The following is a 22,155-nucleotide window of genomic DNA, read 5'->3' as shown; positions in this document are numbered from 1 at the left end:
TGTTTTCAAGGTATCACATATAACTGCACGAATGCAATAAAAGCAGTACAAGATCATGCTTTTACTGATAATTGCCAAGTGTGTTGACACTGGTGATCTCTCTGTCTGGGGGTTTCAGCAGTACACAAACCAAAGATTAAATCAGATTAATTAAATGTACTCCAAATTGAGGTAATTCAGTAAAAAAAAAAGAAGAAGAAAAAAAAGCCTAAGCACAGGGAGAGGCCAAAGTAGCAATAAGTAACACCTGAAAATATCTATTGAGTGGAGTAAATCTCACCTACCACAAATCTAAAGTTAAACACCAGAAACTAATCTCATATATTATTGCACTTTTTCCAAAAACACCTGCACTTGTTCACTAATGTACTCTTGATTAGCAAGTGCACCATATCCAGATGAAAGTTGATTTGAGTAGCCTAACCAATAACACACCAAATAGGCCTAATGTCCGACAAGCGAACTCAACGCACTCACCTCCCTTCTCTCTAGCCTAAGGTTGTTTTACTTCTAGCAAACATTAAGATTTTCTAGAGCCATAAGTTTCAAGTAATGAGTATTCCTCCAAACACTATTCAGTTGATAAAGCCTGTTTACTGTATTCAATGGCTTCAACCTTAACAACAATAACAAGCTAGCATTAGATTGCAGTAGCCAACGACAGGAAAACATGTTCTCTTTGCCTTTCTAGCTGATGCTAGCTAGCTAACCCGTTCACAAACCAACCCTTCACCAGGTGCTGCTCCTGTTCTCTGCTCTGCTCTGCTGGGCTTCCTAGTTTCCCATATGGTAAAACAAACACCCACAAATCCACTCGACTCCACTAGAAGTATTGTCTCTATCAATGTTAAAGTCAACTCCGATGTCAGATGAGCTAGTTATTTAACTAAACTAACATTATCTACTAACTATAGCTAACTAACTAAACTAACATTAGCTACTAACCATAGCTAAAAACACACTTTATGCTAAGCAGCACATCAGCAGTTTTCAAGAAAAAATGGTTTTCTGGAAACAGAGACAATTCAAGTATTGGTCTACCTCACACTTAGGCCGAATCTCGATTCTTCCCCTTGCCCCTTTTGCTTTGTCTTTGTCTTGACTTAACCCTAGCACTGTCAAGTGTAAGGGCCAAGGGCTGAAAACTTTCCCCTATGAAATGAGACGCCACTCGGTTTCGGGTACGTCATGCGTGACTGTATGAGCTATGAAACTAGCGATTAAAAAAAAGTCTAATGAAGAACATGGTTGCAAATATATATGTATACAACTGTGTAGAGCACGAAACAAGACTGTCGTCATTTTTAAATTAATTATAAGCCAAAAATACTTACATGTAGTGTATGTAGCATCTAGCTGGCAAGCTACCATATAAGCCAATGGAGTGGTGGTATACGCGCTAATTGTATCCTAAAACTACCGTTTGAAAGCTTCAGTTAAGACCTACAATACTATGCATCGTTCGTGTAGTACATTTCAGATCAAACCGAGTCATTATAAACATATAAAAAGTTGTGTAGATAGCTTTATTCATGTAAAATATTCCTCGCTTCAAGCAGCCATGTTTTTTTGAAAATTCCCGAACTGGTTTCGCTATGTGCTCTGGGATAGCCCTTGGAGGTAAGTGAGCTCTCAAGTGAGCTCTCAAATCATCTTAAAAATAAGGGGTACATTCACTCAATCTTATCCCTTAATCTTGATCAAATTGGGTATTGAGACACCACTAGCTCTCACATGAACGCGCAATTTCAAGGGTAAGGGGGAAGATAAGGGGTAAGGGGAAGTATTGAGATTGGGCCTAAAACTGCACTTTTCTTCATAGCTCACAAAACGTGAGAATGCAAGGATCTGGTCATCAACATTAACTATTGCTAAAAGCAAGGACATCTTTATCCTAATAATCTCTCTACAGGCACCCACAGGATATCGTGACCGTGACTTATTGTATGTATTGTGTGTGTATTATGCGTTCAATCTCCAACAACCTGTTTTTTTCTGTTGTCTCTATCCACCTTGCCCCTTTTCCTGTCTGCTTTCTCTGCCTTTCTCGACTCTGTGTTGTCTCCTCCCCGGGGCCCAGTCAGCAGCCAGGTCATGTCTGTAAAGATGGAGATGGATGTCAGTGGCGCGTCGTCCAGGGCACCCGTATCTGTTCTACCTGCGTCTGCTGCGGTGGTGGCGGCGGCGGCGGAGGGGGGGAAGGCCACGACGCTGAGACCCGAGGCGGCGGATCGTCCTCGTTGCTCCAGCACCCCCTGCTCGCCCATCAAAGGAACCGTCTCAGGGTACCAGATCCTGCACATGAACGCCAACTACCTGGTGGGCTTCACCACCGGCGAGGAACTGCTCAAGTTGGCCCACAAGTGGTCCGACGCCGGGAACCCAGAGAACCCTACCACCACCACCCCCGAGGCCTTCCCGGCGAGCCCACTGCGGAGGCCGCTGGACGTGGGCTTGCACCGGGCCTCCCGCATCTACAAAGCCAAGAGCCGCTACTACCAGCCGTACGACATCCCCGCCGTCAACGGCCGCCGGCGGAGACGCATGCCCAGCTCAGGGGACAGCTACCTCAGGGCGACGGGCTCCGCGGGGGGTGGCGGCGGCGGCGGGACGACCGCGGGCGAGCCCAGCAGGGCGCTGCACGGGCCCCTGCCTCTGTGCCTGCTCAAGGGCAAGAGGGCACAGTCCAAGTCCCTGGACTACCTCAACCTGGACAAGATGAACCTAAGGGAGCCGGCAGCGGACACTGAGGTGCTGCAGTACCAGCTCCAACACCTCACCCTGCGCGGAGAGCGCGTCTTCACCCGCAACAAGACATGAGGGGCAGGCTAGTGGGCGAGGAGGATGGGGGGGCGTTGGCATGGAGCCGGCCTGAGCAAACTGGTGTTCAGAGGGTACCTGGTGCGTGGTCACCCTTTTTAGTTCTCTGCATTGCCCCTATCCCGTCCCAGGCCGTTTAAGACTCCTTGGTCCTACCGTTACGTTATGCACTGTTTTCAACTGGATGGGTCGACCGCTGGGGGACTAACTTGACCCACTCTGTCAGTATGTCAGTCTGTGAACCGATTCAAACTGGACTACTGCACTCAACTATCTTGATCTTAAACTATAAAAAAGGGGGTTATTTAACAAGATGGGTGGGTAAAATCAAAAAAACATGGAGGTTAGCAATAAATGGTATGCTTCAAAACTGCTACTGTTGTATGTGTGCGTATGCGTGCTCCAGTCAAATATAGCCAACCGTTTCTAACTTGTCTTTGGTTTTGGTTGCATTAAGATGGCCACTGTTGCAGAGCTGTGTGTGTGTGTGTGTGTGCGTGTGCGTGCGTGTGCGTGTGTGTGTGCGTGTGCATGTGCGTGTGCGTGTGTGTGTGTGTGTGTGTGTGTGTGCGTGTGTGTGTGCGTGTGCGTGCACACGTGCGCTCTGTGTCACATTGCACACATGGCTCAGACACTGAGAAGTCCTCACCCATCACTGGGGACCCACATGGCTCACCTGTTCTTTCGAGTATTAGCCTTTTTCACATTTTTAGCATTAGCGCCATGGCAACAATCTCGGCGTGTGTGAGCTTACCTCTCCTGTATCCTGCCGGCACGTTCTGTGTGTGACGTGGCGCTGTTTTTATGTACTACACACGACTGTTACACAATCGCTAGGGTGGGGTTATTTTAAACGTCGAGGAGGATTTGTGCAGTGGAGGCTTATCTTTAGAAAACCTTGAGGTACATTTAGCGCCTCTCTCGCTCGCGCTGAATAAATCTCCTTATTCCTTTAAGGAGAGCCTGGCACCCAGACGGATGATGTCGGGATTAGGTATTTCAGTGTCTCTGTGAGAGTGTGAGCGTCCTCATCGGTGTGGGTTTGGGTTTTTGTATGTTTTGTTCCTCATCATCAGACCATAGGGTAAATGCAATCCTTCAAGCTCCCGATCCAGATTTCTTTCCTCTTTTTCCTCAAATTATCACACTCTCGCTACATATTGAGACGCTGTATGTTCGTGCGTTGCCACAGAAACCAAAGGATGAGCTAAGGGTGTGCCCTGGGAAAACTTGATATCATTTTCTTTTTGATTTTGTTTATTTGAACTGCTTAGGACACCAGACAATCATTTACCAGGGTTTCGACCCTACTTGAAGTACGGAAACAGTTTTCCTGGTAGGACTTTAGTTGAGGTAATAATACACATTTACTGGGCCAATGAAAGAATACATCTCTCTGAAAAACCATCCTTTTATTTACCTGCCTTTTTAATTTTCATGTTTTGTTTGAGTTGCCATGTAATTTTATTTGGTTTGAAAGAAACATGTTTTAAAAGAACGGGACTAGTCCAACACTATTTTACCTTTTTTTGTTTTATTATTATTGTGGTTCAAATAAGAATTTGGTAAGCTAAGAACAACTCTCTGTGATAAACACCACTGGTTATACAGAGCTTCGAACCACTGAAATGAAAGACACTGTTGTGTGATCTAGACGCTGAAAGCACCTTAACCCCTTTCAGTTGGTTAGTGTACATCTTGGTAGGCCTCTCCGGCACCTTTTGGGGTATTTATTTGGTATCAGTAGTGCAGCTGAATGTCGACTTTAACGTAACAGATATGTGTACTTTAACTGAAAATGTTCCCGCGGGGAAAACAAGACTGTTGTCATTAGATTGTTTTGCAGTTATTTACTCTTGCAGGCTATTGTTTAAAATACATTTAAAAAAATGGTGTGCATTATATTGCAGTGAGTTTGTCAATATGATACTCTACATCAGTTGCCCATGGTGATAGCATCATTTTGAAATATGTCACATTCATTTTGAATATCGCCACTCAGGACAAAGTCTGAATTACTGTAAGTTATACCACTTTGTGATTGGATCAGTGACCTTCATCATATGTTAGTCATCACAGAACTAACCAATGAGGTTGCCAATAAGAGGCCAAGTATACAATATTCAGAGTTAGGGGAAAGTAGGTATATGAATATATTAAACTTTTCTGTTACTTGTAACAAACATTAAGTTTAACAGACATGGGTGAAATTGACTACTGCATGATGTTTTAAAGGCATTAGAAACTTGTGTCACAGGTTGCAGTGCCTTCTAAGAGGAACTAACTTTGACCTGTTCTCGATAGGTTACTGTTTGTTTGTTGTTTGTTTGTTTGTTTTTTTGTTTAGTTACCAGGTTGTTATTTATTTAGAACATAGGTTGTATGGTACACATTAAGCCTCATTAATCTTGTGTAGTGTAGTTTGACCGCTTTTTCAAGCCTTCGTTTTCACTTTGCTCCTATGCCCTGTGATGCATTTCTGTGTCTGACGTTTTCTGACCTTACACTTGACATCAATAATAAAACACAAACTTCAAACTTCCTCTGGTTGATTGTTTAATAAGGTTGTGTATCATTTATAAATGTGTGTTAAGGGGGGGTAGATTGTGATCTTAATACACAGTAGTGTTTTATGATGACTGATTGAGATTCTGCCCTTCTACTGGTGTGAGTATATTTTTGTATTGTGTGTGTGTGTGTTTTACTAAATATAACTTGGCAGAAACGGAGAGAGTGGGAGCTACACTGATTCTGTGATGGTGCATGCAAAAGCTGCGATGTGGCAGGACAACAGGAGGGGGCGCTCTTCTGGAGCCCTGCAAGCTTCTGATCCCTCGGGGTAAGTAAGGGGGAGGGTGTGCTGATGTTTCTCTGCAGCGCTTGCGTTTTCCAGTAGACGTTTTTGATATAGACATGGCTCAGACAGCCTACTACTAATTGTATCTATAGGGACTTTGGGTACAGTACTTCAGTCCAAAACTAGATAATCTATCCTACAACTCTATGCCATGTGTAAGATGGTAAAAAAATGGCAATAATTCCTGACTCATCCTACTGTAATCATCCACTGGACACACTGATCTCAAAACAAACAGGATTGAGCATCTATTGTTTCAAAGTAAAACCACCGCGGCGGCCATCTTGCTGGAACCATTGTTATTGTGCATTACTGTAATGTGTTATATCTGAAATAAATTTGCCTTCGTCAATAAGTTGATATTTTCACTTTGCAGTTATGCCCTTTTGGTTGGCTAGGTCTGAGCATTGAAACGCAGGTAGTGTAGGCCTACCCACGAGTGGAAAGTACGAGAAAGCTTCCTCTTTTATTTGTGATTCTTCATCTTCACTGCCTTCGCTGTGTCTTACAAAGCAGACTATGACTACCGTAGCAAAAGATTTGTTTAACGACACATCTAATCTCTGAATGTTTTTTTGTTTGTTCTTGGACCACTTCTTCCAGTCCCTTGCACCAATTTGCAGTGTTTTTTTCTCTTGCTTATTTAAGCCAAAGGCATAGCACTTTTTTTGTTTTTACCCATGATCTCATGATACTGTCTATTGCTGGTCCCAACCATATGGCGCAAAGCTAGCTTCGATTTTGATGAGGAGAAAACAACAGGTTGCTCGACCAAGGCCCCTTGTAATATCTGTGTCTGGACCTCTAAATCCTTTGCTGCCTTTTCTGCCATCTAGTGGACAGAAGCAGAAAGGGACCTTGTTGCGTCTCCCCTCATGATTGGTTCAGAGAGCATGTAGTAGCCAGAGCCATAGTAGCCTACTACCACAAGGTGACGCCAATTAATAATTGGTTAGACAACAGTACCTTACCCCAAACCTTCGTCATTATACAGTTACTTCAGCTCAAATACACCAGAGTCTTGTCCTAACCTGCCACAACATAAAAAAAATAAAATAAAAATGTCATTATGGTATCTGCTGTTAGTATATTCATGTGATACACTTTGCTATGCTGGTACATTAAAGACAATTACCAGACACTTTAATCCGAAGTTATGTACTTGATGAGTGTATTGTCTAGAACTAAACCCATAATCTTCCATTTTAGAGATTTTTTAAGAAAGTTTGATTGACTTTGCTGGAAGACACTTGCTTGAAATCCCTGAATTTAAATATGAATAATCGGCACTAATCAATAATTTTAGTAGCACTATGTCTGGCTAATACCACAGGAATTATTCATTGCAACATATTTAGGTCTTACAAAGCAGACTATGACTACCGTAGCAAAAGATTTGTTTAACGACACATCTAATCTCTGAATGTTTTTTGTTTATTCTTGGACCAGTAATAAGCTGCAGCAGCAATGCTTCAGTTCTGCATGGTTTTGCTGAGTGTAGAAAGAGATAGGTAAAATAAAAATAAAAAGATGCTTTGAAATGTACCTGGACTGATACACAGGCATGAGCAAGAATCTTGAATGTAATTATTGCACAAGATGCTGTTTTTAATAGAATATAGCATTGTATTTCATAACCCAGTTCTATGCAGGGCCAGCGTGACTACCTCTTTTGAACCATTGGTTCCTGGTCAGACTTTCCCTAATTTCACCAACATGTACTTACACCGGTTGTGAAACAGTACCAGTGTTTCTGCTATGACCATCGAAGGTTTCATTTTGACTGTGTCTACATCTCCTTTGTGTTTGGCTTTCATACTGTTGCTGTTAACCCACGTTTGTTTGTGTGGGGAGAGGTTATAGGGTTGTGTGGGGATAGGATATAGGTCTGTGTGGGGGGATAGGATATAGGCCTGTGTGGGGATAGGATATAGGCCTGTGTGGGGAGAGGTGATAGGTTTGTGTGGGGATAGGATATAGGTTTGTGTTTGTACATTTGAAGTAATGTATTAGTAATTTATGAAGTCATTTATTCATTTTATCATTCACACAATCATTTAACTTCATCACAGAGAGCAGTAGCACTTTCTTCTGACCTGTCAATTGTGTGTCAGCAGTCCAATCTAGGATCCTTTACCACCAGAAAGATGTTTTGCACATTGAACTCCGTATGAATGGCCTCTCCTCTCCCACTCCAAAGCCACGGTAGCTCCTTGACTCAAGATTAACAAGGCTGTTGCTGAAACACTTGACCTTCAGTAGTAAACGTATCCCTCTCCAACCCCTAGTGTTGAAAGGTTGGGTAAGTCTTGGCAGCAAAGACTTGGTTGCATTGTTGAAGTTAAAACGTCTTTCATCTCTGTTCTCTACAATTAACAAATGTGCGTGTGGTCAGCTTTTTCCCTCTAGTTTGTTTTCTTAGCATGGTCACAGGAGATTATCAAATCTCATGGCCATGCCTGGACAGGCCTAAGCTTTTTCCTTCCCGCCAGCACTCCAGCCCTTCTGCTCCAGTAAAGGGTCCCATATGAAAATATTCCATAACACTAGCATTGCTGATTGTCACTGAATAAAGAGTTATCATGTTGACTCTCTGATTACATCCAACAGAAGTGATAGGACTAACCTCTAAATCTGAAGCTGCATAGAAGTGTAGGCCTACAGACACACACACACACACACACACACACACAGCCTTCACTCAGCAGTTTTCCCACACATATAAAAAGGGTACCTCAGATTTTAAACTGTGGTGTAAGTACTGTTTTATAAAAGACAGCAGTGGAAACCCAAACTCCATACAGAAACATGCGTGCCGTTGTGCTTCTCTTCCTGGTGGCTGCGGCCAGCGCTGAGGTGTATGACCGCTGTGAGCTGGCCAGAACACTCCAGGCGGCTGGGATGGACGGCTACTGGGGAGTTGGCCTCGCCGACTGTTAGTAGTTGCTTTTAGACACTGTGGATCTAGCGTTGCTTCTATAGACACTGGTGCTAGCGTTGCTTTGAGACACAGTGGTGCTAGCGTTACTTTGACACACTATGGTGCTAGCGTTTCTTTTAGACAATGTGGTGATTGCGTTACTTTGAGACAATGTGATGATTGCGTTACTTTGAGACACTGTGGTGATAGCGTTACTTTGAGACACTGTGGTGATAGCGTTGCTTTTAGACACTGTGGAGCTAGCGTTGCTTTTAGACACTGTGGTGCATAATGTTGTTATGAAAACATGCTCTTTTCTCAAAGACCCGAGCTCTTAATTTGATGTGAATGTCTCACCCTTGGCTTGCTATAGAGGTTTTAACCTTCCTGCTACAGATTACTCTCAAGTTTGTGTTTTGGTGTGAGATAAGTGCAGTTTAAGTGTCAAAAGCTCTCCTCAGGGATTTGTCTGGCTAAATGGGAGTCCAGCTACAACACTAATGCCATCGACCACGACGCCGACGGGTCAACCGACTTCGGAATCTTCCAGATCAACAGTCGCTGGTGGTGTAACGACGGTCACTCAAGAACCGCTAATGCCTGTGGAATCAGCTGCTCAGGTCTGTGAGGGCTCACCCAAACAGCAACAGTCTGGTTTCAGCACAGCACCGAGACAACACAGCTAATGCATGCACTGAACCTAAAACATCTCTACGGTCTTTGGTGTTGACTATTTCTACAGCATTCTCGCGTGAAGGCAGGATAAATGCAAATAGAAAATTCCTGCGTAACTGAACATTATGATACCAGGTGGAACAGATGTTTGTTATTGTTTCTGCACATACTAGTTATCTGGGTTCCACTCATAGTCAGTCATTTATTCATTCATTCATTCCTTCCTGACATTCATCCATTCATCCATTCATTCATCCATCCATTCATTCATTCATTTATTCCTCTCTATACAGAGTTGCTGAGTCCCAACCTGAGTGTGGCTATTGAGTGTGCCAAGCGTGTGGTCAGAGACCCCAATGGCATCAGCGCCTGGTGAGAGCCAAGCCAGTACAACAGATCAGATTGTCCATACATACACATAACTGTCAAAATGTGTGCATACACTGATTGACTGACTGATTGATATTAAAATAATATTATATATAATTCATTGATGTCTAATTTTGGAAACATAGAACGCATACACATCTTTTGAAACTATTACAATTTCCCTGTCATCTCCTCATGTCTCTGCACTTTAATCAGTACATTTTGTTATTATTATTTATTTGAGTTTTTTTCTCTTGCAGGGTGGCCTGGCGTGTTCACTGCCAGGGCCAGGACCTGAGCTCCTATGTTGCTGGCTGTGGCGTTTGATCAGTGTGCGCCTTGTTGCTTTGATGATGTTCTCTAATTCATTAAACCCAACAGAAACATCTATATGTTAATCACTGCATTGTTGTACAGTATTGTTTTTTTTTCGTGTCTTCAAAAGATGTACTGTTATACTTCCATTAACCACATTCTCTGGTGAAAGAGGAACTGATATTGATCCATCACCACCCAAGCTTTTACATCCCATAATTAAGTCGTATGATCCCTATTGCCTTTGCCCAGAATTTTCCATGTTCACTTGGCATGCTAGGGGTATAATCTTTTCTCTAAATTTGACATTTATTGTAACCGGTGATCTAATTTTCACATTCAAATCGACACGTGAATGTGCATTTGCACACAGTCACATTGTTGAACAGGAAAATCGCAACAAAAGAGGAAATGAAAGTTACACCCACTAGTTTGACCATAAACAGAGCACAACAAAAAGTCCAATATCCTCTTTTTGCTGAAGGGTACAAATAGCAGCTTCTGCTTGCCGTCCCAGCACAGAGTGACCCTCACTGCCTCACTGCATCATGCGAGCTGTTGTGCTTCTCCTGCTCGTGGCTGCTGCCAGCGCTAGAGTGTACGAGCGCTGTGAGCTGGCCAGGACTCTAAAGGCTGCCGGAATGGATGGCTATCGTGGAGTTAGCTTAGCCGACTGTGAGTAGCTGTTGCTAAGTTATCCACATGTATCTGTAGTTTATCCAGATAGCCTACTTATTCCTCTTGTCAATATCTAACGGATCTGTTTTTTACTTTTAATATCTTAAATGTTGTCATAGAAAGATTTTTCCACACACTTTTATTTCCCTCAACTGTCACTTTTCATCCAAACTGGTGCATTTTTTTTAATTTAGAAGTTATTATTATTATTTCGAAATTATTAACGCATCCCATTTAACTTCTGGAACATTCTACAATCTCCATGTGCATTCAGGGGTCTGTTTGTCCCAATGGGAGTCCAGCTACAACACTCAGGCAATCAATCACAACACAGACGGCTCAACTGACTACGGCATCTTCCAGATCAACAGCAGGTGGTGGTGCAACGACGGGAAGACGACAAGGGCCAAGAATGCCTGCAACATCAATTGCGCAGGTCAGCTGCTGAATAATAATCATCACCTAAAACCTTTACCTCATTGCGTAGATTGTGAATAATAATCATCACCTAAATCCTGTACCTCATTGCGTAGATTGTGAATAATACACATTGACTAAAACCTTAACCTCAGTTCGTAGATTGTGAATAATAATTATCACCTAAAACCTGTTCCTCAGTAGGCCTACCTACGTAGATTGCGTGATGTACAATCAGTCCCCCCACAGTACTGTGCATTGGGTTGTGTGTTGTCCACACTAAGAACTCTCAGCCTGTAAAAGCGTTTAAAGGGAGAACCCTTTGTTGTTCCACTGTGGGGTTCCACAGTGTCTGTGCAGAACACTGAAAGATTCTTTTCAAACCGAAAAAAGCCCGGCCCCATTGAACCATGTACATAGCTGAACACTGGGATGTTTGCAGTCCACTAGGATGTATGCAGTCCAGTTAAGGTACCCTTTGCCAGCAAAGATGTTTGGGACAAGAGCTGTAATTCTAAGTGGGCCAAGTTTCTGTGTAGAATAGTTCAACATTCTTCTTAGACCTGAGAACCCTGTTTATCTCAGATTCAGTATGTCGTCAAATGAAGCATGCATGTTTGTGGTCGAGAGCCTGGAGAAGGAAAAACACTGCTATCCTGTTAGATCAAACGCTGGTAGTGTTCTGTATCAGGCAGTGCTTTTTACGATCTGATTCTGAAATTCCTCTTCTTCTCTCTTCTTGTTCAGAGTTTCAGACTGACGACATCCAGGCAGCCATCACCTGTGCCAAGCGTGTGGTCAGAGACCCCCAAGGGATCAGTGCCTGGTAAGAATGAGAGCCCATGATTCCTGAACACTGACCGTCATTCTGCTGCTGTAAATCTATTACTATTATATCTATTATATCTATTACTATTAAGGATCTTCAATCTTGATTTATTTATATTTATTTATTATATGAATATAGAATAAGACCAAGGGGACTTTGTCATGTTTAGGTTTTGGGGTGCCATCACGACACGTAATCCTTTCTCTTTGTCATTCTAGGTATGGCTGGCGCAATCACTGCCAGAACCGAGACCTTACCCCCTACCTTGCAGGCTGTGGATTATAACAGTACAAAGTACACCTTCACAAAACTGCAGTACTGCTTGCCATTTGCTTTCTATACTCTGAAAATGATCTGAAAGTAATGAATGCCTTTTGCCATTTCTAGTTTTTATTATCATGTTTAAAAGGATTCCTAACAACCAAAGAGTGTGTTGTTGCCAAGAAGGACTTACATTGCTGTCATATGATCTCTATTGTGTTGACAGTATGCATGCTAATGCTAACTTGCCCCTTGATAATAAACTACTTTATCTAGATTTTAATATTAGTTGTTTCTTGTGTATGTAATGCATTCTCAGCCGCAAACAGCAAATCGTGCCCAAGATGTATTTCTTGTTTCCTGTAGCCTAAACATTTTGTGAGTGCAGTTTATCAGCTTACACACCACACAAAATAAAATCGTCAAGTATAAAAACATCACATGTCAGTTTGATTCATTTGTGATGTTTGTTTTTGAGGGCTTGTTGGAAGCAAGCTTTTACAGCATCCTCAAATTCATTTTGATATTACGCCTGTGAAGGAGCAATAAAAGCTGTGATACCCGTGTGCCCATCAAGCTGTAGTTTTGGCTCTGGTTCCAGAAACCATGTGACAACAGCACAGTTTTACCAAATACTTCACTGAAATATGCCCGTTAGGAAGGTAGTAATACTTTAAGCAGTGTCAAATGTGCTGTGGTTAGAGTTTGCAAGGTAAGCCTGTTGGATGTTACTGTTAGATTTTGGTGGATTTCACTTACCAGACTATTGGCCAACACGTAGTCTCAGACGGTTTTGGAACCAGGGTCATTAGACTTGATTGTTGGCCTTTGTCTACAGCCAGGACAAGATGGTTGGAGCCAGACATATAAACATGTAGGTGGCCATGGTCAAGCTAAACCCCCTTTGCCTAGCATTCTCAGCTTTATCTAGCAAACAAGATGGAAGGACTTGGAAAGACATTAAAGTAACAGTATGCAACAATTATACTTCAGGATTAGGGTAAGGATAAGTAGTATAACCTTAAAAAAAGAGCTTGAAATTGGGGGGCTACAATTAGGCTACTTTTAATATGGAGAATCGCCTCCGTGCCATTGCCATACCAGGGTCCATAGGCATATAACTGCTAAATGTAGGATTGCCTGACGCCGCCCGGCTTTCTACTGTCTGCTGAACTAGTAAGTAGCTTATTTGCCGTCTTGTGTTGCACTTGCTTGATGTTTGACTGTGTTAGGACAGTTATTGAGTAACTCATTTGTCAGAATGTCAAAGTCAGCACATTTCAAGAGAAATATTTGGGGCAAAATTCCTTTCCGACATAATTTTAAATGACTATCCCTTTCTCAGCCGTGAGGTCATCCAGGTATAAACAGCAATAGTAAGTACATGTGCATTGTAGCCAGCAGGACATTTAATTAAAACAGTGACAACAAGGAACACTCCATTTTTTTTTTTTTTTTTTTATATATATTTGTTTCGGGGCTGTTGCCTTTAATCAGATAGGACAGTCAAGGTTTGGACAGGAAATGAGGTGGAGAGAAGAGGTGGGGAGTGGGATCGGGAAATGACAGCGGGTCGGATTCGAACCTGTGTCCTCGTGGGCGTTCAAGCCCGTATATGGCCGGGGCTACTGCTTGCGCCACAGTGCCCCCCGGAACACTCCATTTAACTTTAAGATGAACTACACAAATTGAAAATGTTAAGATTAAACAAAAGTACAGAAGATAACGCATTTTTGGCCGGTAAAGTGTTACAACATACTAAAACATTTCCTTTCTGGTTACTGAGGTGTACATGACATGTATTATTACTTTATTGTAATGTGGGTTGACGGTTGAAGAGTGTGTCACTGTGAGCGAGTGTCCGTGTATGTGTGTGTGTGTGTGTGCCTCCAGAGTGTCTGTGTGAGTGTCTTTGATGGTGATGGTAATCGTTCCCGATTTTTCCGGGGTCCCTTTGAGTCGAGAGGTGTGTATGTGTGTCTTGACGCTTGGCTTGTCTCATTGTTTGCCTCCTGTGGTCTTTGCTCCATATGGGGTCATTCCACCTTTGGCAATTTCCTGATAAAGCGCCTAGAGGCAATTGTATTGTTATGGCGCTATATTAATAAAATTGAATTGAATTGAATATACTGTTTTGTTAAAGTTTCTTTGGAGGGGGTGGGCAATCGTTTGAGGTGTTGCTGTGGTTCTGTGGATTCCATAGATGTTGATCTGGGTTGATGGCTGAGGGTGGCTGTGGGCCAGTGGAGTTTGTCCCCCCTTTCGACATCCTGGCGAGGTGCAGCATGATTTTGTTTGAAGTTCAGACGGTTCTGCTGCTCCCTCTGTTGACATTGTGGCGAGGCGCTGAATGGGGCTGCTGTCCTGCTGTTCTCCAACTACCTGCAACAAGACCATAAGACCATAAGGGCTGGCGAGGTCTGTAACCGTCCGTCCGCTGACAGGTTCCATGAAGTGTTGTTTGTGATTCTCGCTCTCTGCATGTAGCCATCATCATTGTTGCTGACATCACAGCCCTAAAGTCGTAGTTGGGGGTGTGGCTCATCCTTGAGACCGTCCCCTGGTTGATCCTCACTGGAGGTGGCTGGCAAAAGGTCTCCGAAAAACAAATCTAAGCACCAGGCTCTCTATGATTCTGACGAGATCTCAGAAAAAAAGATAATACTGGCCAACATCTCCATGAAGCAGGAATCCTTTTAGGATAATCAACACATCAGACCATAGACATTTGGTCTTGGGTGTGAAAGACTGCAGGCAGCTAGGTCTGTCTACAATAACCATCTGGATGCTAATGAATGTGAAAGTAGGTTTGAACATGAATGTGAAGGCAGGTTTGAACATTTGTTCAAGAATAAACAGTGTAAGCACATGTCAGTAAAGAATTCACAAATATCATTGAAATCCCCCCATATGATAACTCTGAGGCTATTATAATTGACTGGATGACTTCCATAGGTGGCAACTGCAAGGTGGGGATAAAGCATTTAAATCATATTAGACAAGAGACATCTTTCAATTCAAACAATTTCAGTCAGTGGTCAAATGTAGGTTAAACAGTCATGTAAGTTCATTCATAAGGCCAGCCAGCCCATACGCACACACACACACACACACCTTAATTTGCTTGCTCAGGAGACAAAGTGTCTATTTTTAAAAGAAAAGAGGCAAGATGTATTTAATTACAGAATTATTCCATAAGGGCATTTTCCCTCCAAATTCCAATGGCCCTTGAATGCCAAACCATTTAAGGCATCCCTTCATTAAATCAGTGCTCCTGGATCATTTGATGAAGTCAGAAATTCAGCAGTTTTGAGAAAAAAACACATTCTGCAGTAATCATCTCAGCTCCTCCCCCTTTTGATCTAACAGCAGTCTTAACATCTGCTGTATCTGAAATGTGAATTAAATGGTATGCGTGAGCGCTGTCTGTAACTATTGTGTGAATAGAAACAGTCTTACATTTAGCTGTCTTAACATCTGAGTTTATCAAAGCATTGTGAAATCTGGACAATCATATGGCTTGAATCATGGCTGGTCAAATCCAAGAACTGAATCTCCTCAATTTAATATAAATAATGTTCAAATTAACTTAAAAATCTAAATATTTAAACGCATAAGATCCTTTTCCAACACCTGTTATGACCACCAACATTCTATTTTCTTGGGATTAAATGTATGAGCAGCAAAACTAGATCCGTGGAACAAATGTAAAACCCCAGCGCAGACTGTGTTGCACCAGATGGACAAGAGCCTGAAAGGAACTTTAGGTAAGTCCATGGAGTGTCTTTCAAAACAGGGGAGAATTACTTCAATTTCTGGCAGAACACTCGAATATGGAGCTTCAAGGAAGCTCGAATTTGTCTTTTTCCACACAGGGGTTTGCCTGTTAGAAATGACTGGAATCTATGGCCTACATTTCCCAAAATTAGGTAAGCCTTAGGACAGTACTTACCAAAGTGTTGTGTCAACCGGGGTGAAGAGGAATCTTTACAACGAACTCAAATCTCAGCAAAAATCCAAGAAGAAATCTCGCGGTTGGAACATGCAATTGATAGTATTTCATTTTATACCATATATTGGAGATCCAGTGTTGAATTTGGTCAGTCATGATTCAGGTTTAATCTCGAACAATGATGGCCACACATTGTTGAGACAGAGCTGAAGTTCCAGTCGCCCGGAGCTTCACCTAAGATTATCTTATTTTCCATTTGAAGGATTGTCTGTTAAATACACTGAGTTTAAGGGGTGTTACCTTCTATTCAAATAGGCTTTGGAGATGTCATGGCAAAAGGTGTCCGAGCGCTAAAAGGGGTCCGGGTGATGTAATATTGGCTTTCGAACAACTCTACCGTTAAAGTTTGCACATAGCCTAAATCAAGTTAATCGGTTGTATATAACTGCAACTGCATATGCTGCATGAGGTGTAGTTTATTAGCTGGCAGTCTGAGAAGCAGTAGAGGAACATCACATTCGGGGCGGCCAGCAGCACGGTTGTCTCTCACTGCAACAGGTCATAGTCTACAGTCCAACTCCGAGCATAAACATAAACACAAACGAAGCAAATCGCTCGAATATAGCCTACTGTTTCCATATACGTTAACCAAATTAATTAAATTCAAATAACTAGTTGAACCCCCTCCCTCTGGTCGAGTTTCTATGCAAATTGGCGAAGTTAATGCCCATAGCACGCGTTTTCCAACCAGGATTAAATATTCGCATAGAGAAAATGCGCATTAAAACATGGGTTGGAAACCCACCTACTGTGTGTTTATCTTTCACGCTGCGCCCCGTTACGGACTAGTCCATTTCATTGTGAAAGTAGGGGGTGTAGGGACACGAAAGATAACCATGAACTTGACATTTTAACTACTACTTTAAAGTTTCAACGTTTTTCTTAAGAATACTAATGCAATTTACCATGCTTTTGAAGCGTTCATGATGATAAGGGCCTTTTTCTTTTCTTCTTTTTCTTTGTGAGGTTGGTTGGGTCTCCCCCTACTACGACCACTGGAAGCAGCCACCTACCTATGCCTCTATGTTAAGACCGCCTCTGAGCACAACAGAGTAATTGTTAGGCGCTAACGAGATGCTAGCGCGAAACCTTTTTGCTAATTTACAGGATACCGGCAAGCAGCTGTAGCTAAAACTACAGCTTAGTCTCTTAAAATTATGCCTGAAAGGACACTACGTAACCCGGACACTTTTTGGCTATCAGTCAGATAGTCTCAAGAGTGGTCGAAAGCCATCAGCTACTTTTTAGCCGTTTAAAGCCTCATTTACATTTACATTTTTCACACAAATCGAATCTTTTAATTTCGTAAAGACGGAGCCTGGTAATGAGAGGTTTGCGTAAAAACGGAGCCACCAGATTGTGTTGAACGGGCTGTAGTACATACCCCACGCCTGTTGATGGCGCTTTAGCGCTGCTACATAAAACTTAAAAAACGTGGAAAAACGTAGAAGAAAAGACTAAACAGCACACGGTTAAACACATTACACAAGACATTCAAGCTCCAATTAGCAACATTACATTATGGTGGTTAAGAAAATCAGTGGTCAGACTAAAGGTTATGCGAAAATGATTTATATTTTCTATTGATAATAAAGAGTTTGGAACAGTACAACATGACATGGCTGTCATCCCATTTCCCATGAGGCTTTGCTCCGCCCATTCTACATTAATATATGAAGAAAAAAGCTAATTAAATCGCTGGCCGATTTATATTTGTGGTCATGAAAGTTATGTAAAGTCTGAATAAAAAAAATTAGATCAAGATAGGAGGCTAAATAAAAATCAGTAGGCTGGATTAATGAGAGTGAATTTGAGACCCACCACGAGTGAGATGTAAACGGAGAACAAGTGATATATATATTGGTTGGAGCATATGTGGGACAATGACATCATCAGGTTGCGTGAATCTGTGCAGACAGTCACCGTATTGATTCAAATCTACTCACTTTCTACCCCCGATTCGGATTGTTGCGGATACCGTGTGCGGATAGAGAGTGTTCGTCTAAATGATAGGGCTATCTGTATTCTGAACTTTACGGACGGAGACAAACTAGACTTCGTATAAACAGCCTCTAATATTGGCTGCCGGTCTCAACATAGGTTTAGCCACTAGCATCTCGTTAGCAATTAGCAATTCCCCCGTTGTGCAACAATATTAAGCGAATAAAAAGTAGTTGATGGCTTTCGAACGACTCTTGAGGCTCACTGACTGATAGCAAAAAGGCCTCCGGGTTACGTTTTGTCCGTTAGGCACAATATTAAGCAACTAAAAAGTAGCTGATTGCTTTCGAACGACTCTTGAGGCTCACTGACTGATAGCCTAAAGCGTCCGGGTTACGTAATGTCCGGGTTACGTAATGCTAGAGTTGGTATAGCAACTGTCACTCAAGATTTGATTTGATTTGACCTGGGGGGAAGGTGAGACCACTTGTCACGCCTCTCGCCTTACAAACCTTTCGCACGTACGTGTTGGAATGCGTTAATCCAATGGATGGTGGAAGAGGAGATTGGCGCATGGGGTTGTGTTGATACCAGAGAAGTTATAGTGAGATTGACAGGTTAACAACCAATCACGATACTAGCCAGCTGTTTACCTTGCGAGAAGTAGCATGCTAACATTAGATAGGTTGATCAGACACCTCGAAAATCCTATCAGACCTATTTTTCAGTTACAGTAAAGGGGTTTCTACATTGTACAGTGACTTTCTCTGTTACTTTTAAAAAATCTAAGCAAAAAATAGTCAAACAACTTTTAGGTACAAATACGAACATCGGAGTTTGGTCTGCTTTTTTTTTTTTAGCGTCCCGCTTTAGACGTGAGCATGAACACGATCTGATTGGCTAGCACCTGTGCTGTCAGTTATACATTTTGATTGGCTGACGCATGTAAAGTAGGGTTATTATCTCTTCTCTAAATTTGACATAGAAATATTCCAAAAAAAGCAAATCCCTGCACATGAAGAATTGAGGATTACTTATGTCCTGCAATGTTGGGCAAACTGCCAACCAGTTCCAGGACAAGTGTAAGTGAAATGCAAATTAATTGTGATTGAACATGTGAAGTTTACAAATATTCTTTCATTTTCACATATAACTCTTTTGGATATGTGTACAGTGTTGTGCATGAACGAGTTCAAAAGAACGCGTTCATTGAACGTGTTCATTTTTATGAGAATAATGAATGTTCCAAACAAACAGAGATGCAGACTTAGCGATGCACCTTATTACGTGTGGGATTTTTACACACTGCCCGATAAAGTTTTCTGACAGTAAAAATCTCAGCTTTTGGTGCAAACTATATCCTCCTTAAAAATGGATGTAGCAATAATAATAATGAAAAATATATATAGAAATTGACAGTTTAATGCAAGGGTTAGTGATGGATAAAGTTTTCTTTAAGTCGTTCATTCTCACTTTCCACTTTTAAAACCATGAAATGAACTGAACTATGAACAAGTTCAGAATGTAATTTGTTAACTATGAATGTGATCTATTCATGTTTACTTGTACAGTATGAACGAACTTTGAATGTGAACTTGCACAACACTGTCAACACCCAAAGTCCAATACCCTCTTTTTGCTGAAGTTTACCAAGGGTACAAATAGCAGCTCCTGCCTGCCGTCCCAGCACAGAGTGACCCTCACTGCCTCACTGCATCATGCGAGCTGTTGTGCTTCTCCTGCTGGTGGCTGTTGCCAGCGCTAGAGTGTACAAACGCTGTGATCTGGCCAGGACTCTAAAGACTGAGGGAATGGATGGCTACCGCGGAGTTAGCTTAGCCAACTGTGAGTAGCTGTTGCTAAGTTACGGTATCTGTAGTTTATCCAGGAGGTAACTAATATTAATGCATGGCTACCGTGGAGTTAGCTTAGCCAACTGTGAGTAGCTGTTGCTAAGTTATCCACAGGTATCTGTAGTTTGTCCATAGAAACTTATTCCTCTTGTCAATATCTAAAGGATCTGTTTCTTACTTTAAATATCTTAAATGTTGTCATACTTTCATTTATCTCAAGTGTCACTTTTTATCCAAACTGCTGCATTTTTTATTTAGAAATTGTTATTATTATTATTATTATTTGTATTATGAATAAAGTATTATTTCGAAATTATAAATGCATCCTATTTAACTTCTGGAACATTCTCCAATCTCCATGTGCATGCAGGGCTCTGTTTGGCCCATTGGGAGTCCTACTTCAACACTCAGGCAACCAATCACAACACAGACGGCTCCACTGACTACGGCATCTTCCAGCTCAACAGCAAGTGGTGGTGCAACGACGGGAAGACGGCCGGGACAGTGAATGCCTGCAACATCAACTGTGCAGGTCAGCTGCTGAATAATAATCCTCACCTAAAACCTTTACCTCATTGCGTAGATTGTGAATAATACACATCACCTAAAACCTTTACCTCAGAGCGTAGATTGTGAATAATAATCATCACCTAAAACCTTTACCTCAGTGCGTAGATTGTGAATAATAATCATCACCTAAAACCTTTACCTCAGTGCGTAGATTGTGAATAATAATCATCACCTAAAACCTTTACCTCAGTGCGTAGATTGTGAATAATAATCATCACCTAAAACCTTTACCTCAGTGCGTAGATTGTGAATAATAATCATCACCTAAAACCTTTACCTCAGTGCGTAGATTGTGAATAATAATCATCACCTAAAACCTTTACCTCAGTGCGTAGATTGTGAATAATAATCATCACCTAAAACCTTTACCTCAGAGCGTAGATTGTGAATAATAATCCTCACCTAAATGCTGTACCGCAGTACATAGATTGCGTGATGTACAATCAGTCCACCACAGTACTGTGCATTGGAAGAACTCTCTGTCCTGTTAAAGCGTTTAAAGGGAGAACCCTTTGTTGTTCCACTGTGGGGTTCCACAGTGTCTGTGCAGAACACTGAAAGATTCTTTTCAAATAAAAAAAAGCCCAGCCCCGTTGAACCATGAACATAGCTGAACACTGGGATGTATGCAGATCTGTATCAGGCAGTGCTTTACGATCTGATTCTGAAATTCCTCTTCTTCTTTCTTCTTGTTCAGAGCTTCTGACTGACAACATCCAGACAGCCATCACCTGTGCCAAGCGTGTGGTCAGAGACCCCAATGGGATCCATGCCTGGTAAGAATGAGAGTCCATGATCCTGAACACTGACCGTCATTCTGCTGCTGTATATCTATTTCTATGCAAAGAGCCTTTTGACTTTTGGATCCTCAATCTTGATTTATTTATTGTTGAAATATAGAAAAAGACCAAGGGGACTTTGTCATGTTTAGGTTTTGGGATACAATCACGACACGTAATCTTTTCTCTTTGTCATTCCAGGGAAAAATGGCGCATTCACTGCGAGGACCGAAACATCAGAGCCTACCTTGACGACTGTTACTTGTAAGAGTACAAAGTATACATTCACAAAACTGCAGTACTGCTTGCCATTTGCTTTCTATACTCTGAAAATTATCTGAAAGCAATTAATGCCTTTTGATTTCTAGTTGTTAAAATCATGTTTAAAAGGATCCCTCTCTAACAACCAAAGAGTGTGATGTTGCCAAGAAGGACTTAGATTGCTGTCATATGAAAGATCTCTTTTGTGTTGACGTTATGTATGCTTATGCTGAGGCTAACTTGCCCCTTGATAATAAACTACTTAACCTACATTTGAATATTTGTTGTTTCTTGTTTTTTCCAATAGCCTTAACAATATTGTGAGTGCAGTTTATTGGCCTACACACCACACAAAATAAAATCGTCAAGTATAAAAACGTCACATGTCGGTTTCATTCAATCGTGATGTTTGTTTTTGAGGGCTTGTTGGAAGCAAGCTTTTACAGCATCCTCAAATTCATTTTGATATTACGCCTGTGAAGGAGCAATAAACACTGGGAGCAATAAAAGCTGTGATACCCGTGTGCCCATCAAGCTGTAGTTATGGCTCTGGTTCCAGAAACCATGTGACAGTGCTCAGACGGTTTTGGAACCAGGG

General features: G+C 41.8%; 4 protein-coding genes across 4 annotated transcripts; all 4 read left to right on the top strand.

The window, feature by feature from the left end:
* Positions 1-2,094: 2,094 nt before the first annotated feature.
* macir (macrophage immunometabolism regulator) lies at positions 2,095-2,820 on the top strand (the record flags this gene model as incomplete). Its single annotated transcript, XM_080842020.1, has 1 exon — positions 2,095-2,820. One exon carries the CDS (start codon positions 2,095-2,097, stop codon positions 2,818-2,820), a length of 726 nt encoding a protein of 241 aa, XP_080698146.1.
* Positions 2,821-8,485: 5,665 nt separating this feature from the next.
* On the top strand, positions 8,486-9,968 carry LOC308368579 (lysozyme C-like; the record flags this gene model as incomplete). The annotated part of the gene is made up of 4 exons (XM_080842779.1): positions 8,486-8,612; positions 9,059-9,217; positions 9,566-9,644; positions 9,902-9,968. The coding sequence occupies 4 exons, from the start codon at positions 8,486-8,488 to the stop codon at positions 9,966-9,968; spliced, it is 432 nt and encodes a 143-aa protein (XP_080698905.1).
* A 536-nt stretch (positions 9,969-10,504) lies between these two features.
* On the top strand, positions 10,505-12,324 carry LOC308368368 (lysozyme C-like; the record flags this gene model as incomplete). Its single annotated transcript, XM_080842540.1, has 4 exons — positions 10,505-10,631; positions 10,909-11,070; positions 11,799-11,877; positions 12,099-12,324. The coding sequence occupies 4 exons, from the start codon at positions 10,505-10,507 to the stop codon at positions 12,163-12,165; spliced, it is 435 nt and encodes a 144-aa protein (XP_080698666.1). The 3' UTR covers positions 12,166-12,324.
* A 7,488-nt stretch (positions 12,325-19,812) lies between these two features.
* On the top strand, positions 19,813-21,564 carry LOC308368400 (lysozyme C-like; the record flags this gene model as incomplete). The annotated part of the gene is made up of 4 exons (XM_080842570.1): positions 19,813-19,939; positions 20,318-20,479; positions 21,215-21,293; positions 21,498-21,564. 4 exons carry the CDS (start codon positions 19,813-19,815, stop codon positions 21,562-21,564), a joined length of 435 nt encoding a protein of 144 aa, XP_080698696.1.
* Positions 21,565-22,155: the final 591 nt, after the last annotated feature.

Source organism: Sprattus sprattus (assembly GCF_963457725.1).
Source record: "Sprattus sprattus genome assembly, chromosome: 7".
NCBI classification, from domain to species: Eukaryota; Metazoa; Chordata; class Actinopteri; order Clupeiformes; family Clupeidae; genus Sprattus; species Sprattus sprattus.
The sequence above is the reverse complement of the archived record's forward strand: the minus strand, read 5'-3'. Positions and strand labels throughout refer to the sequence as shown.